At 40.1% G+C, this 18477-nt stretch overlaps 1 protein-coding gene across 1 annotated transcript in view; it reads left to right on the plus strand.

The window, feature by feature from the left end:
* The window catches only part of LOC134680438 (A disintegrin and metalloproteinase with thrombospondin motifs adt-2-like), a 31576-nt gene extending 15758 nt beyond the window's left edge, over window positions 1–15818 (plus strand). Inside the window, exons 12-14 of the mRNA XM_063539569.1 lie at window positions 390–513; window positions 979–1154; window positions 14952–15818. Of these exons, the coding sequence (XP_063395639.1) occupies window positions 390–513; window positions 979–1154; window positions 14952–15200 (549 nt within the window). The 3' untranslated portion in view covers window positions 15201–15818. The remainder of the gene's footprint in view (window positions 1–389; window positions 514–978; window positions 1155–14951) is intronic.
* The last annotated feature ends 2659 nt before the right edge of the window (window positions 15819–18477 follow it).

Below are 18477 nucleotides of genomic sequence, written 5' to 3' on the forward strand. Positions count from 1 at the left end.
AGAGGCTCGTTCCAATGAATACACTCATTTAAATAAACTCTAAATTGTAATTACTGGACGGGCCGGGGTAGTTACATGAAACAGCTTCTATGTATACGCTCTTTGTATGTGCCTAACTTTTATTAGATATATTTACTTACATTGTACAGCAGCCAAAAATAAAATCATCGGCCACCACGGACACTGGCCAATATATGTACATTGTATAGTCAGCCAAGAAAGTGGTCTACCACTTTTCGACTCTATCAATCAGATGATAGAGTCGAAAAGTGATAGACCACTTTCTTGGCTGACCGTATACATATTACGCTAATAATTCCTAATTCATAAAGGCCTATCTAAATACCCATATTGTATTCGGTAATTAGTTGTGTGGTACCTATGTGCAGGTGTGCGGTAAGAAGAAGCGGGTGACGGCAAGCGAGCTGGCTGCCCGCAAGTGCGCGGAGTACGCGGCGGTGCTGCACAGCCTGGACGCGCGCGGCGGCGGCCTGCAGGCGCCCCACGACCCCAGTAAGACGCCTAACCTATCTAAATATAATGACTATAATGTCGGCAAAAGCCGCGGGTGACGATCAAATATTTTCACCACACCAGCTCCGAAAGGCTTACTTTGCACTTCAAAAACTGATAGGTAGCAAAGTTGCGTTTTATTTACATATGAAGAAAAGTACTTACTCTAATGCAAATTTTGAGTTGTTTTCTTATGTTTGTTGGTAGAATTTCTTTGTCCCCTTGTAAAACAAATAACTAATTTCTAATGCGCTGGAGCCCATTTTGTAAAGCTACAAGTTGAATTGTTGTCAAAGTCGAAGCATTGGTCAAAATCAAGCCAAGCTCTTTGGTTTATATTTACTTTGTACTAATTTGACCCCAAATGGAAATTAGTGAAAACTTAATTTAAAAAGTGCAAAACTTAAAAAGTGCAAAACTTAATTTAGAAAACATGTATATAATTAAATGCGTGTTAAATCGTAGCTCGGATGTGGATGGGGTGCGCGGTGTTCTGCCGGCGGGCGGCGGGCGGCGGCTTCTACGCGCCTCGAGTGGAGCTCAACGACAAGGGCCTGGACCCGTACTTCCCCGACGGCACGTGGTGCCACCACGACGGCTCGCAGGACTATTACTGCCTGCAGCACCACTGCCTACCGGAGGTAACATTAACAATACAAACTGCTTTGGTCATTGTAGCCGGTCTCCAGGTGACATAACGCTGTAGGGACTGTGACATTCATCATCATCATCATAAGACATCCACTGCTGAATATAGGCCTCCCCCTTGGACCTCCATTCGTACCGGTTGGAAGCGACCCGCATCCAGCGTCTTCCGGCGGCCTTAACAAGGTCGTCCGTCCATCTTGTGGGTGGACGTCCTACGCTGCGCTTGCTAGTCCGTGGTCTCCACTCGAGCACTTTTCGACCCCATCGGCCATCTTCTCTGCGCGCAATGTGGCCTGCCCATTGCCACTTCAGCTTGCTAATCCAACATTAATTAGTTGATTTTGTGTGACATTAATTCTATAGAAAAATTATGCCTGTCTCCCAAACAATTCGTGAGCGTGACGTACGTAGTGTAGGTATGGCGTCAAGCGGAGGCCAAAGTCTACATTTGTACATATGATTGGTATCGTCGCCTTTTCCCATCGTCTTGTTTGTCATTACACTCATTTTCATTACTAGTTTACTTGAACCTAAATTAGTATTTATCTCACTCTTTTCTCAATATTGCGGTGCAAAGGATTAACATTCTACTAGTTAATATTTGTACATAGAGAACCGTCCAAAACCATGCAACCTTTTTATGATTTATCTAAGTATTAAGTACATACCTTTCTCGGGTGAGCCTCACACCTAGAGAACGCGTCCCCAGGCGGCGGATAGGGGAACACTCGGCGTCATGAAGACGCAGGGTAGACGGGAAATAAAATACCGTCCGCGGACCAACAGGCCGGAGAAGGCAACTCCGTTATCAAACCCCGGCTGCGGGCTTCTTCGACATATTCGGAGTAGAGGTCGCAACTAGTGCTAAGTGCTTAGGCTGGAGCACTTCAGAAGAGATGGCGGCGGAAGAACTCTTAATGAGCCAACGGCGGCACTCACACCCTGGAAGAGGGTGACAGTCTTGGCGTCAGGTGGCAACCGGCCGTAAAAAACCCACTGCCAAAACAAAACAATCTCCTAGTATGAAAGCACAGCACAAGAGAAGGAATATAACTGCTAGGGCGTACCCCTCAAGCGACGGTCAGATGCGATTAAATGCGAAAAATGCTAAGGCGTCCCCTGCAAGCGACGAATCAAGACGCAGCGCAAACAACATGCGCATAGCAACCTGGAACATAGGTTCTCTGACCGGACGCAGCCAAGAGTTAGCGAACACATTATTTAGGCGAAATATTAATATATGTTGTGTTCAAGAGCTTAAATGGAAAGGAGCTAAATCCAGGGAAATTGGTAGGAACTATCAATTGTTGTACAACGGCACATCAACGACCAGAAACGGAATTGGTATCATCCTTGACCAAACACTTAAGCAAAGAATAATTAAAGTAGAGCGAATATGTGACAGAATTATGTATGTCAAACTAGCTTTAGATAACCAACCGGCTTTAAATATAGTTTCAGTGTATGCTCCTCAAACAGGATGTGATAGCAAAGAAAAAGATCTATTTTGGGGGAACTTGGAAGATCTTTTGCAATCCATTCCCACAGAGGAAAGAAAAATAATAGCAGGAGATTTGAATGGACATGTAGGCCAAAATGCACCAAATAATTCAATCGTACATGGAAATTTTGGGTATGGCAAGCCTAATAACCAAGGCCTTGACATTATAAACCTAGCCACCCAATTTGACCTCCCGATAGTAAACACCTACTTCCAAAAGAAGGACGAACACCTTGTCACATACAAAAGCGGTAACTCAACATCTCAAATAGATTTTTTCCTGTGCGATAGGTCTATTCTGCGGAACTTCAAGGACTGCAAAGTTATACCAGGGGAACCGCTAACCACGCAGCACAGACTTCTGGTAGGCTGTTTACTGATGCCAAAGTGGAACCAACAACCAAAGTACATAAACAGGGAACCCCGCATAAAATGGTACAACTTACACAAGTCAGATGGCAACTCATTCATTAGTCAGATCGATTCCTACTTAATAGAGACCCTACATCATCAGAAAGACAACAACACCCTCTGGAACGAATTTCAAGAATTTTGCATAAAAACCGCCAAAACAACCTTAGGCGTCACCAAAGGAACACTTCGAATTAATAAGGATCCTTCCTGGTGGAACGAGAATGTCAAGTCTCAATTAAAAGAAAAGAAAGCTTATTTCAAGAAATGGCAGGAAACAAAATTGGAAGCCGATCGCTTGGAATATGTAACTAGGAAAAAGAGGGCTAAAAAATGTGTTGCAATATCAAGAGCAATGTCCAATGATCACTTCTACAAACAATTAGAGAACGCAAAAACAGATACTGAAATTTTTAAATTAGCAAAATTTAGACATAATCAAACAAAAGACTTAAAACGTAACAAATACATCAAAGACTCCTCTAGCAACTTGTTAACCACAGACAAAGAGATCAACCAGAGGTGGCGAGAGTACTATAAAGCACTTCTCAATGAGGAGTTTCCACGGGAACCGCTTTTAGAACTACCATGCGCACAAGGTCCAATTGAAGTCATTGTAGCCCAAGAAGTCAAAGCTGCTATCCATAATACGAAAAATGGAAAAGCTACAGGACCTGACGAAATTCCTGCGGAAATATGGAAACATCTAGGTATAACTGGAGTACAGTGGCTGACCAAGTTGTTTAATGGGATTCTAATATCTAAGAAAGTCCCTGAAATATGGAGGACCAGCAAACTCATACCTTTCTATAAGAATAAAGGGGATGTAGCTGACTGCGGGAATTATAGAGCTATCAAGCTCACATCTCATACTCTTAAGATCTGGGAGAGTGTTCTCGTCAAAAGGTTAACAAAAGCAACAAACATCACACCAAACCAATGCGGATTCACCAGCGGTGTGAGTACCACGGATGCCATCCATTCAGTCAAAATACTTATGGAAAAATACAAGTCTCGGAAGCAAGATTTACATATGGTTTTTATAGATCTCGAGAAAGCGTTTGATCGGGTACCACGAGAGCTTATCTGGCACGCGGTGAGAGCGCAACTGGTGCCAGAATACTTCATCGAACTGCTTAAAGATCTGTACCATAATGTATCCACAAGAGTGATCAGTCCATCAGGATCAAGTGAAGTTTTCGAGGTCAGAGTAGGTGTCCATCAAGGCTCGACCATGAGCCCTCTACTATTTAACTTAGTAATGAACTATATTACTGCAGACATACAAAAACCAGCGCCATGGTCATTACTATATGCCGACGATGTAGTTCTTATAGCTGAATCGTTGACAGAAGTACAATTAGACCTTACCGCTTGGCAGGAGTCGTTAGAAAAAAGAGGGCTGAGAGTTAACAGACAAAAGACTGAGTATATGTATTGTGGTTTTTCTGGAACCAACAGAGGTACAATCCCATGTCCAATGATCGATAACACACCTCTTCACAGAGTAGAACAATTTAAGTACCTTGGATCTGTTGTAGCACCAGAAGCTTGTGTAGAAAAAGACATACAACATAGAACCCAAACGGCCTGGTTGAAATGGAGGACATTGTCGGGCGTCCTGTGTGACTCCCGTATGCCAATTAGAATAAAAGGCGACGTCTACAAAAGGGCAGTCAGACCCGCCCTCTTATATGGTTCAGAGTGTTGGCCGATGAGGAAGACAGATGAACAAAAAATGCACACAACACAGATGAAGATGCTACGATGGTCTGGAGGAGTGACAAGAATGGATAAAATTAGGAATGATTATATTCATGGTACGTTTAAGGTCGCAAATATACAAGTAAAACTCAGAGAGAACCGTATGCGTTGGTATGGACATGTAATGAGACGGGATGATGACCACATGACAAAAAGGGTTATGAGAATCGAAGAGAAGAAGAGAGGACCCGGACGACCACCAACAACCTGGCTCCAAACAGTCAAAAAGGACATGAAGCTGTTGAACGCAACAGACGAGACAACCCACAACCGTGAGCTGTGGCGCAAGATTACTAGGAGGGCTGACCCCAAATAAACTGGGACAAAAGCCAGGAGAAAGAAGAAAGAAGAAGATTAAGTACATACCTATAGGTAAGTACATGTTTGTCATAGTAAATCTCTAGTTTTGTAACGAATACCTGCTAAGCTGTTACCTAATTCCCAAAACAGTTTGCCCCAACTGTGAACTCATTTCCAGCATAATATGACCTCGCAATTGTAACTATATGATCTGATATCGACATCACACAGATACTGGTGAATCCTTGAAAAAAAAAAAACAGTCGTCTGTCATCGCACTATTATGTTGTACTTGCGGCAAACACAGTATGCGTCACCTCACGTGCTCTGTTCAATCAAGCCGGGCCATTGAACAGAATTTACTGCCCGAGATAAAACCACCATTGTGTTAGGCGAGGTGATAGTAAAATACTTATGCAGTTATCAGCTCTGCAGTTTGCTACGACCGGCTACGATCGCTTTGCTGTATTCTGAATAGCAAATGCATACATGGCTATGGACATAAACTTGCATGCTACAAAATAAAATTATATGTACTTAAATAAAAGTCTAATAAATATGTAAAAGATCTGGCTCGCTCCCTGGCCAAGAGTAAACAATTAAGCATGCATCTAAATGTTACAAAATACTTATATATGTCATGACACATGACAAAGAGCTATGGGTCATCAGAGCTATCAGAGATATTAACTTCTCTTATCATATACATAGGTAAGGTACTAGGTAGATATTTTAGTTTACGGTAGCATACTATGTACCGCCTGGAGCAACGTTCATGTTGGTGATGCGCGAGATTTGGCTGCCCTATGCTCTTTATTTTTTTAAATGAGTTTCTGGAGGTTCTCAATAATATAAAGAATGGATTGAGTTCTATGAATAGGTGCATTGCCTGCAGGAAAATAGGAAATTCGCAACGAGTAGCGATAAATTAAAACACGACCGAAGGGAGTCGAAAAATTGCCACGAGTTGCGAGTTACCTATTCGCACATGTATCTTACAACAGTAGGTAGGTACATATGGCCCTTTAGATTTTCGACAAGCACGTAATGTGCCAATTATCGCACTAGTGCGGAAAGTAGTTACATATGTACCTATAGTAAAAAAATGTTTGAGAGCCCATTTTCTTTTCCAGTTTGCGTTCTATGATCATGTTTGTGTGTTATTATGTTGAAAATAGAGGCGTTAGAGGCTTATCAGCATCAAAACCAAACTAACATCGAGCACCATCAGTCTCCTCGTTGTTTGTCTGTCAGGTTGCCGTGCGTCATCCTTTATGATATTTGCCGTGAGCTTACTAAATTGTGCACTAATTTGTCATAGACTTATCTTGGACGTTTCAAAATTTGCCGTATTTTTTTCAGCCTTCAGTTATCCTGACGTAGGACGAGGCTGTTTAGGTACTTTGATAATTTGATTTATAACTAAACATATCCGATTCAACAATCACAATATTATCATAAGAGGTGTTTGGAAGTTATGTACCTAAGTACCTACTACTTGCGGCTTCCTACGCTGCAGTGAGATCATTCTGGCTAAAGACAAGTAAATAATAAACACTCGATAATCTTTGTACATAGGTATATAGTCGCTTTTTTGTTATAGTAAATGATCTGGTCTGGTCATCAAACTGATGTATGTAGTTATAAAGTAGCATTGGTATGTTTATGTGGCAGATGGTCCTTACAATTTTCAATTCTAACATTACAACACATGAACATTTATATTACATTTTTTTAACTCTTTCATTTAGCTTAATGGAGAATAGGTACCTATACATAAAATGTGGAAGTCAGAGGACCATAAAAAATGGACCTGTAGGTTCGCTTATTTAAGCCATCTATAACAATGGTAATAAGAACTTTGTATGAAGATTGCAGTTTATATCATTCGTTAGTCTCTGATCCGTTGTAAGTACTTAAAAATAAAACCGTTGCGTGATTTATATGCGCATGTGTAAAAGGTTCGTATGTAGGACTGCAGGTAGTTGTTACGATTAAAAGCGGAAGTGCGCAAGGGCATCTCAGGATCATGTTTATTGTGGTTTCATCAAGGCTCGTCGCAGATTACTGCGGCCGGAGAATGTGACGGCAATTATACTCGGTTACCAATAACACAGCTTAGACAAAGTTGACTGTCTGCCATTATCATTAAGGTTCTCCGTCTTGTAGAGTCGGATCATCAAGAAAAGTTTGCAGCGGATTTGATAGCCCACGCAGTGCAAGTGTCATTTATACATCATAGAAGTTTGACGTTTAAAATAACATGTGCACTGCGTGGGCTGTCAAATCTACCGCAGACTTTTCATGGACTGACTCTAAATTTGGGAATTTTTCGCTAGTAGGTACCTACATACTGTAAACAGTTGGAGAATTATTCCAGAGATGCAGATATACGAGTATATCTATATTTAACGTTTCATGGGCGGTAAAACAGAAAGTACATAATTACTTACGTAGTAGATAACTATCATACGGTGGGACAACTGCCTTACCTACCTCTACCTGCCTTACTAACTATTCTCGACACAAAGTATCTAGTACATAATCATTGTGATTATATATTCTTATGCTATTATACTTTACTATATGTAATCTAAAGTAATATAATATCTATTTTGCCTTGTAAAGTTGCTAGGTTTGTGTAGCAGTGGAAGGGATCAACTCATCACATTAACCGCTGAGATTTTCAGTGTTTTTGTGAGTGACCTACCTAGAGTCTAGGTCCTAGACTTAGGTACTTACTTTTTACTTACGTTTAAAAAACTCATAACACTTTCACTGTTATCAGTACTTTTTAGAAAGGTTTTATTAAGATTTTTATAGGGTTGAGATTGTTAAAGGTAAGATAATGGGTCCCCATGTGGGGACTGTCTTCAAGTGTCAATTTTTAAATAGTGATCTTGTAAGCGTATAAAAGGATTCCTTAATTATAGTTCAATTATATGAAGGTAAATTTTCAGATTAACTTTTCATAATGACACTCTTATAATAGCCACTAATGCAGCAGTTATTGTTTGGCAATGTTTTATTTGTTACCTTTGCACTAATACAGGAAAATAAAGCGATTGCGTGCTAACAAGAGTTACGCCGTTTGGTAATACGAGGCAAGCAATCTCTACTTTGGAATAAATGTTACTCAGTTCTTTTATATCGGAAAATGCTTGAAAACAAACTAAATATCCTAGGTATTTAAAATTGTCTATACGGTCTAACTAACTAAACCCACTATAGTGTTGTTGATTTCCTGATTCCGAATTAAATTTCCTAATTTTGATTTTCGAATAAGCCAGGATACCTAATACATACTTTCCCAATTGCTTGGCATCTTTAATAGTTTAAGGGTCGGTAGCACCAAACTGTTCGTATCGTTAAAGAGTTCGCTAAATTTGTATGCATGGAAAGTTTCATAGTAAAGCGCCGGGGCGCGCCGGCTGACGTTGATCAGTCTGTCAAATGTGGTTGGTGCAACTGGCTTTAAATCCGTCTAAAGCAGGGTTGCCAACTCCAATTTTGTTTTACCCCTAGAGCTCAACTTAAAAACCCCTAAAACTGTACTATTATTTTGGAAAACCCACTAAATAAAAAATAAAAGAAATTATACGTTTAATTAATTCTTTATTTATACATTTTCCAGAATTTAGTACATTATTATGATTTTCAACCGGTTCGACATTTTTGTGATCATACATACATATGAACGGTATAGATGGTCAAGCAAATCTTGTCAGTAGAAAAAGGCGCGAAATTCAAATTTTCTATGAGACGATATCCCTTCACGCCTACATTTTTCAAATTTGCCGCCTTTATCTACCCTAAAAAACCCCTAGTAAAACGACTAAAAAATGAGAGAGGCTGTATCAGGGACACAGCCGCTATGGCTGACGTGAAACGTGGTGTGGACCGCCAATGCGAAGGCCGAAGGCCGAGCTCCGCGTAGGGCCGAAGGCCCGAAGCGTCCAGGATTTAAGTGCTTTAACATAGAACAATAGTAAAAGTGTCTAAATGCGAAGGCCGAAGGCCGAGCTCCGCGTAGGGCCGAAGGCCGAGCTCCGCGTAGGGCCGAAGGCCCGAAGCGTCCAGGATTTAAGTGCTATAACACAGAACAATAGTACAAGTGTCTAAATACGAAGGCCGAAGGCCGAGCTCCGCGTAGGACCGAAGGCCCGAAGCGTCCAAGATGTCAGTGCTTTAGCACAGAAAAATAGTAAAAGTGTCTAAATGCGAAGGCCGAAAGCCGAGCTCCGCGTAGGGCCGAAGGCCCGAAGCGTCCAGAATGTTAGTGCTTTAACACAGAATAATAGAACAAGTGTCTAAATGCGAAGGCCGAAGGCCGAGCTCCGCGTAGGGCCGGAGGCCCGAAGCGTCCAGGATTTAAGTGCTATAACACAGAACAATAGTAAAAGTGTCTAAATGCGAAGGCCGAAGGCCGAGCTCCGCGTAGGGCCGAAGGCCCGAAGCGTCCAGGATCTAAGTACTATAACACAAAACAATAGTACAAGTGTCTAAATGCGAAGGCCGAAGGCCGAGCTCCGCGTAGGGCCGAAGGCCCGAAGCGTCCAGGACATCAGTGTTTTAGCACAGAACAATAATACAAGTGTCAAAATGCGAAGGCCGAAGGCCGAGCTCCGCGTAGGGCCGAAGGCCCGAAGCGTCCAGGACATCAGTGTTTTAGCACAGAACAATAATACAAGTGTCTAAATGCGAAGGCCGAAGGCCGAGCTCCGCGTAGGGCCGAAGGCCCGAAGCGTCCAAGATGTCAGTGCTTTAGCACAGAAAAATAGTAAAAGTGTCTAAATGCGAAGGCCGAAGGCCGAGCTCCGCATAGGGCCGAAGGCCCGAAGCGTCCAGGATTTAAGTACTATAACACAAAACAATAGTGCAAGTGTCTAAATGCGAAGGCCGAAGGCCGAGCTCCGCGTAGGGCCGAAGGCCCGAAGCGTCCAGGATTTAAGTACTATAACACAAAACAATAGTACAAGTGTCTAAATGCGAAGGCCGAAGGCCGAGCTGCGCGTAGGGCCGAAGGCCCGAAGCGTCCAGGACATCAGTGTTTTAGCACAGAACAATAATACAAGTATCAAAATGCGAAGGCCGAAGGCCGAGCTCCGCGTAGGGCCGAAGGCCCGAAGCGTCCAGGATTTAAGTACTATAACACAAAACAATAGTACAAGTGTCTAAATGCGAAGGCCGAAGGCCGAGCTCCGCGTAGGGCCGAAGGCCCGAAGCGTCCAGAATGTTAGTGCTTTAACACAGAACAATAGTACAAGTGTCTAAATGCGAAGGCCGAAGGCCGAGCTCCGCGTAGGGCCGAAGGCCCGAAGCGTCCAGGATTTAAGTGCTATAACACAGAACAATAGTAAAAGTGTCTAAATGCGAAGGCCGAGCTCCGCGTAGGGCCGAAGGCCCGAAGCGTCCAGGATTTAAGTACTTTAACACAAAACAATAGTACAAGTGTCTAAATGCGAAGGCCGAAGGCCGAGCTCCGCGTAGGGCCGAAGGCCCGAAGCGTCCAGGACATCAGTGTTTTAGCACAGAACAATAATACAAGTGTCAAAATGCGAAGGCCGAAGGCCGAGCTCCGCGTAGGGCCGAAGGCCCGAAGCGTCCAGGACATCAGTGTTTTAGCACAGAACAATAATACAAGTGTCTAAATGCGAAGGCCGAAGGCCGAGCTCCGCGTAGGGCCGAAGGCCCGAAGCGTCCAAGATGTCAGTGCTTTAGCACAGAAAAATAGTAAAAGTGTCTAAATGCGAAGGCCGAAGGCCGAGCTCCGCGTAGGGCCGAAGGCCCGAAGCGTCCAGGATTTAAGTACTATAACACAAAACAATAGTGCAAGTGTCTAAATGCGAAGGCCGAAGGCCGAGCTCCGCGTAGGGCCGAAGGCCCGAAGCGTCCAGGACATCAGTGTTTTAGCACAGAACAATAATACAAGTGTCTAAATGCGAAGGCCGAAGGCCGAGCTCCGCGTAGGGGCGAAGGCCCGAAGCGTCCAGGATTTAAGTGCTATAACACAGAACAATAGTACAAGTGTCTAAATGCGAAGGCCGAGCTCCGCGTAGGACCGAAGGCCCGAAGCGTGCAGGACATCAGTGCTTTAGCACAGAAAAATAGTACAAGTGTCTAAATGCAAAGGGCGAAGGCCGAGCTCCGCGTAGGGCCGAAGGCCCGAAGCGTCCAGGATTTGAGTGCTATAACACAGAACAATAGTACAAGTGTCTAAATGCGAAGGCCGAAGCGTCCAGGATGTCAGTGGTTAAACACAGAACTGACAGACTGGACGCTTCGGGCCTTCGGCCCTACGCGGAGCTCGGCCTTCGGCCTTCGCATTTAGACACTTGTAATATTGTTCTGTGTTAAAGCACTGACATCCTGGACGCTTCTTGCCTTCGGCCTTACGTAGAGCGCAGCCTTCGACCTTCGCATTTAGTTAGACTCTTGTACTATTGCTTTGTGTTTGAATACCGAAGTCGCACATCTCGCGAATGCGTGATGTATTATAATAATTTTGGATAATATCTAAATTTTATCTGTAAAGATTATTTGGGGTCATAATGATTCACTGTATCTAGATGAATTTGAATGCAGCATTTGATGGGTAATTTTAAAATAATTAATTACAGCGTCACACCTATTTAAATAATTAAATGATCAATTCATTTTGGAGTAATGAATGTAACGATTAGGTACAATTTTTTTGTAAATAACACACCAAAATTACGAGAATAGATATTTTATACGGGTAATACACGTTTTATAGCAAACTCGTTCGTGTCTTTCCTGTAGCCATCGCATTTAAGGGAATCTAAAAGCATTTTTTTACGCAGCACCTTTACAGGCAGAATATTTCATTCAATACTTGAGACTCTAATGAGAAAAACGGGATATATATGAACCACAGTCGTTACCTTTTATAGTACCTATTGTCCACAGAAGTGACCTTTTCTAAATTATGTTTTACCCATTACATCAGACATAGGGCCCTGGGCCCTATCCCACAAAACTTTACAAGTGTACAATTCGACAAAATTGTTAAATTGTAAACAAAAAAATGTACCACAATAATTACAAATATGTATTCATTACAAGTCTGCAGTATACAAATATGTCATTTTTGCTAAAGCGTATCACAAAGAATAAAGGTATGTCACGACAGCTACATAATTGTAGAATTGTTGATTTGTAAATATACAAGCGAAAAATTGTAATGTTACAACTACAAATATGTACTTAACAATTTATTTTGCTTCTTTAATGTTGAAGGTAGTTTCACTTTATACGCAATACGCAAGAATTACATCAATTATATTTATATAGTGATCTTGATTTATCTACGAGCATTTACATACCAACTGACATTACAATGGATTTGCAAGCTAAACTGACCATTATATTATAAACCTCATAAATGAAAACAAAAACTTTAGTAAATTTAGTGATAAATTGACGCACACTATGTAAAACAAATGGAAGGAAAAAGCGCAAAATTTAAATGATTTAGGAATAATGGAGAAAGATTGGAAATACTTAAGGGACACTATGTGGCAAAATTGGAAAAGGCGTACAAAGATAAGCTCAATTTGAGTATATGCATTTTTTTTGTCCAGTATATATGAGTATTTCGTAAATTAAATTAAAGCTAAGTAAAATTGGGATTATATATGTAGATATATATGAAATTCATGACACCTAGGATCACTATCACTGCTACTTGAACTAAATATTTCGTAGTAGGTAGTAGGTAGGGTTGGAATCGCTAAATATGATAAAGATACTACTGCAATTACTAGTATTCGTATAGTAGCAATTGTAGCAAGAGGGTGCGACACACGTTTAGAGAATTGTTAAATTGTAGGTACAATTCTACATATATGTATAATTATTACTACAATTTAATGTAGCACAAAACAATTGTCAGCTACAAATTTGTAAATTTTCCGGAAAAGATATGTAGCGTATGTAAAGTTTTGTGATACAACAAATTGTAGACTTGTGATACAATTTACATATTTGTAAGAATTTTCCACTACAAATTTGTTACGCACGCACATTGTGGTACGCACATTTGTATTATTACAAACTTGTAACTTGACACTTGTAAAATTGTAATTGTAAGTTTTGTGGGATAGGCCACAGAAAGTACCTAACTAAGATTACTATACCGGGTGTGGCCTGTAACACGAGCAAATAATTAAAACATAGAATGTACTCCTCAAACGGTGACACTTTTGTTCAACAACTTTTAAAAATTATGAAGTATTTAGACTCCCTATTTTTCATACAAAATAAATATTATCTTCAATGGACGCCATCGCCACGCCATATCATTGTGATTGACGTTGCTTGTCACGTCTTAAACATAACAAAATTCGCAATACATTGCGGCTTAGAATAAACTTTACAGTGTATTAAAAATCAAACCACAAGTTATTTTTAAAAGTCGCTGAATAAATGTTGGTCAGTATGAGGAGTACAGCCTACAGTTAATTTTTTTGCTCATATTACAGGCCACACCCGGTATACTTACTAGCATTAGGAACTCGGGATTGTCAAGCAGCCGTCATACGTTATATGTGTTCTATGTATATAAAACTCGCGCCGCCGCGCCGCCATAGATGCTAATGCATTATTTGAGGAGATGAGCATGTATTACTATGGTGAATGTGGTATTAAAAGAACCGTTATTGCTTTATCTTACTATTTCAGGTATATTTTGTCAGTTTTGCGCCCTATTTTTCGCACACGGTGGCCTCAAACAAGAGCAGTGATAAAAATTCTGTAAAAACTGTCACATTTTTATTTTTTAACAGCTTATTATAATTCCACGTACTTTATTTTACTCATATTTCATTAAAATAAAGTAAGATCTATCAAATGACATGAATTTTACCGAAATCGGTTAATGGGCTGATGAGTCATTACTAAATGAACACTGAAAATAGGGGTCATTTTTGCTCCGAATACGTCGTGTCTAGTGCAGAATCAGCGCCATCTATGTCAGCGGCACGTGCTGTTCCGAGTAATGGCTACTTTCTTCTACACATCTGTATCAAAACTATGTTTATAGGTATTATAGTTTCGGAGATATAAGCCGCCGCGCCATAACACTTTTTCGTTACATCGGTTTTTGATCCGAGCCCCTCTACGGGTTTTTAAAGACGTTTACCTACGTTTCACGTCAAAATTCTGTAAAAACTGTCACATTTTTATTTTTTAACAGCTTATTATAATTCCACGTACTTTATTTTACTCATATTTCATTAAAATAAAGTAAGATCTATCAAATGACATGAATTTTACCGAAATCGGTTAATGGGCTGATGAGTCATTACTAAATGAACACTGAAAATAGGGGTCATTTTTGCTCCGAATACGTCGTGTCTAGTGCAGAATCAGCGCCATCTATGTCAGCGGCACGTGCTGTTCCGAGTAATGGCTACTTTCTTCTACACATCTGTATCAAAACTATGTTTATAGGTATTATAGTTTCGGAGATATAAGCCGCCGCGCCATAACACTTTTTCGTTACATCGGTTTTTGATCCGAGCCCCTCTACGGGTTTTTAAAGACGTTTACCTACGTTTCACGTCAAAATATTTAGCCCCTAAAAAACCCCTAGCTGGTTTATTTCCCCCTAAATTTAGAGGTAAAACCACTAAGTTGGCATCCCTGGTCTAAAGTCTTCCACACAGCTCATTTTTCTTTCGTACCTAAGTACTTATGCGTCCATACATTTACGTTTTTGTTTAGGCACCTATTGTTTCAGATTCAAGTACTTAATGACTTAATGACAAACAAATGGTTTCGTTGTCAACAGAACTTCAAGATGAATGCCCAGTTTCACATTTGGGAGCTTCCAAGCGAAGACGTGGGCGGGGCATTTAACGCGCGGGCGCGCAGCACCCCTGAGGACCCGGCGCTGGAGAGCTACCTATCCCTGAACGAGGATGGCGTGCCCATCACGCGCTCCGCCTTCCCCCCGCAGCTTCCAGACGAGCCCGAGTACCACTGGGAAGTCACGGATTACGTGGACCTTCCAACAAACAATGACACGCTAAAGTCATGATCATGACACCGCCTCGCATAATACTTATAACTAATTGGCCTGCCCGTTATTTTGCATTGATAAGCTCCGATATCTTGCCCAAGTAACAATAAGTTAGTTTTCGATTGCGTTGGGTTAAGTACCTCATTTAGATAATTAGAGTATTATATCATAATTTAATTGTAAGTTATTATTAGCAATCAAATGTGAGTTTGCATTTATTAGTTTACATTTTGCAGTATTAGTAGGTAAATTCATTAATTTAAAATACTTACATTTATTTTATATTCCTAATATTACTTTTAGATAAGTTTCATAAGTTGATATTTTTACTCGAATGCTAGTCCCTTCACTTACCATATCAAAATATTATTTATTTTATTGTACTTTAAAAAAGTAGTGCGTGTGTATAACAAAACTATGTATTTTTGATTTTTATCCAGAAAGTTAATTAGGTGAGTTAAGTGTTTAACGACCCGAGTTTCTATTTGTCAAGGTCAAGTATGAATTCATAAAGACAACCAAAAGCCTCTTGATGGTCACTTGGCATATGTTTAAAAGAAGATTAAAGGATATTACTACTTTATTGTACATGCATTATGGTTCGTTAAATAAATCGTTACCAGACATATCTAGGTACCTATATAAGCGATGGTATTGTTTCATTTTTTTTTTGTTCCTTAACCGAGCGTCTTTATAAATTAAACATCATTGTGGTCTACCTTTGTCCGAACTTACTGCGAATAATGATGAGTCGGTAGAAAAGAAGCCAATTGCTGTGATGTTAGGATAGTGACGGTAGAAGCTAAAGTGAGGAGTTTATTGGCGACGCCGTGCAAGCCATGCATGATGCCAGAATTAGCTTACATATGCTAATGAATGCTGCTAAAGACTCGATTATATGGTTATACAATACAGTCGGCAATGAATATTACTAGAAAAATAAGCACACCAATATTGTCCATGGAAATGATGAGAGTACGGCGAGTTAATATGTTTTAACAAAATATACAACCTAGGTACACTGTGTTGTCATATATAATATAATTTTGTTGGTTGGAATTCTTATTCCCAAAAGCCAGACTAGATTGTGCAGAGTAAGATGAGAAAAGGAAACTCGCCAAACATTGTGGCAACTGGAGGATAATAGTGGAGGAGGATTGTCTTGACAATGGGTTATAGCGTCATCGGAAGAGAGAAAAAGAGAAAGAGGACTGGCAGCACCTATACAGTGTGGAAAGATAAGTCGGGCCCTGGAGGGAAACTACCTTAAATCTTTAAGCTGGCTCATTTTACTTAAAGGAGACATTCCTTTATCTTTAAAAGAAACAAAACTGCAGTACACTGTGAGTGTTGGTATTTTTACTATAAAACTTAGATGTGTATTTGTAGCTTACTGTATCTTATATAAATCAGTAGCGTAGGCAAAACTTGATAGGAATCATTAATGAGTATTAGTACGTAATTTATTAATGCGATTTGCGATAATTTTTAAATTAAGTCTTATTCTTTATTTTCCCGACTAGATGGTGACAGGTGGTAGGCAATATCAGGAAATAAGAATACACCAATATCCATATGATGCGAAAAGGTTCACCTCTAAATATACATACCTAAGTATTTAGAAGATTGCAAGTGCAGAACTAAGTTGGCTAAGTCTACTACCTATCCGCTTTTCTTACCGCATCAGTCATTCTACCGTGGTTATGGAGACCCCAATACTGGGTACATCCGATAAAGGTAAGACATAAGTGACATAACATACAGGTAGTTAAGAATTAAAGTTATTTTCAGAATATGTAATTGTAACAAATGAAAGTCCAATTGTAGCAAATTGTGACATTACTGAATATCGTGTGGACCGATTCAGGTTCTTATCACTATTCCGTGTCCCTACTTACACGTACACAGATTGGTACAATAGTTACGATAAAACATTAGTTAAGTATTTTAATTAGAAACGAAGTTCATATCGTCACTTTCAAGTGTTGAAGGCGGCGTATTCCAGGATATCCAGAATCCAACACCACTGGCACTCAAACCAGATTGAAAAATTTATTTTTTGATTCAGAAATAATTATGTAAGCAAAATGTAGAAGTAAAAGAAAAGCGGAAAAACTCACTGTCTCGGGCAAAACTCGAACTGGCGACTCTAACTCTAAGGGCTCATTTAGACAATGCGAGAACTCGCATGCGAGTTTCATTACATTGTGGGTTTTGATCGGTCGTTTGAATTGGACGTAACCATAACCAACAGTACGCGATGTTACTTTTTCCAACTATTTGAGCATACTACCTAAGAAATTCTGGTTTCGCTGTGTAGTTAGGTTATGGGCCAAGTAACCCAATAATGAGCTGCGCTAGCTTAACTTCCGTAGCAATAATACCGATTAGTAAGTACCTACTGAAATAAACAAACATTATGAAATAAATATTCATAATATTCTATACCTAATTAGATAGATTAATTTTAATGAAATCATTTCGTTTTAAATCATTTGAACGCAGCAGTAAGCATACAAACATTGCTCGTGATTTTTCACCAGGTGTCAATTTCCTGTGGACCTTGGAGATGTATAAAAAAATACTCAACTGAATCAACAAAAAATATAACAAAACCAGTTAGCATACCTAGAATTGTTAGTGTAAATTGAATGTGAGTGTCTAGAAATTTAGCACTCTATTCCATCCACGAATATTCATGACATTTAATATATTAGGTAATATAATTTGTACTATTACATTAAATACACGCACGTCAGGTAGTAGGTAAATAGATGGGTACAGTCACCTGCAATAATAATATTACATACCTAACGAAAGTCGCGAAAATATCTGATACGATCTTAATTAGAGTTATAAGAGTGTCACATATTTTTGCGGCCTTCAAAGAACATATTATTGTTTTAATATGTACGACGTAGGTATACTTACCTATTGTATAGCTACCCTCCTAGTGGCTAAGGAAAATCAACTAAAATGGAATTCCGTAGATCAGCCATTCTCAAAGTGTGTTCCGCCGAACCCTAGGGTTCCGCAAAGCCTCTGTTGGGTTTCCGCGAAAATACTTGTAAGAAAAAAACCAGCTCTTCTATAGGTATATCTGGTCCACAGTGATGAACGAAAATTAATTTGGGGCTCCGTCAAATATTTCGCTTGTCAAAAGGGTTCCGTCATCAAAAAAGTTTGAGAACCGCTGCCGTAGATACATAATTTTGTTTTAAATAGGTTCTTACATGACTCAGATAAGATGAAAGTATAAAACTACACTTTATTCACCATAAGCAAGAAATTACTA

This window comes from Cydia fagiglandana, chromosome 3, assembly GCF_963556715.1.
Source record: "Cydia fagiglandana chromosome 3, ilCydFagi1.1, whole genome shotgun sequence".
In the NCBI taxonomy this organism is placed as follows: Eukaryota; Metazoa; Arthropoda; class Insecta; order Lepidoptera; family Tortricidae; genus Cydia; species Cydia fagiglandana.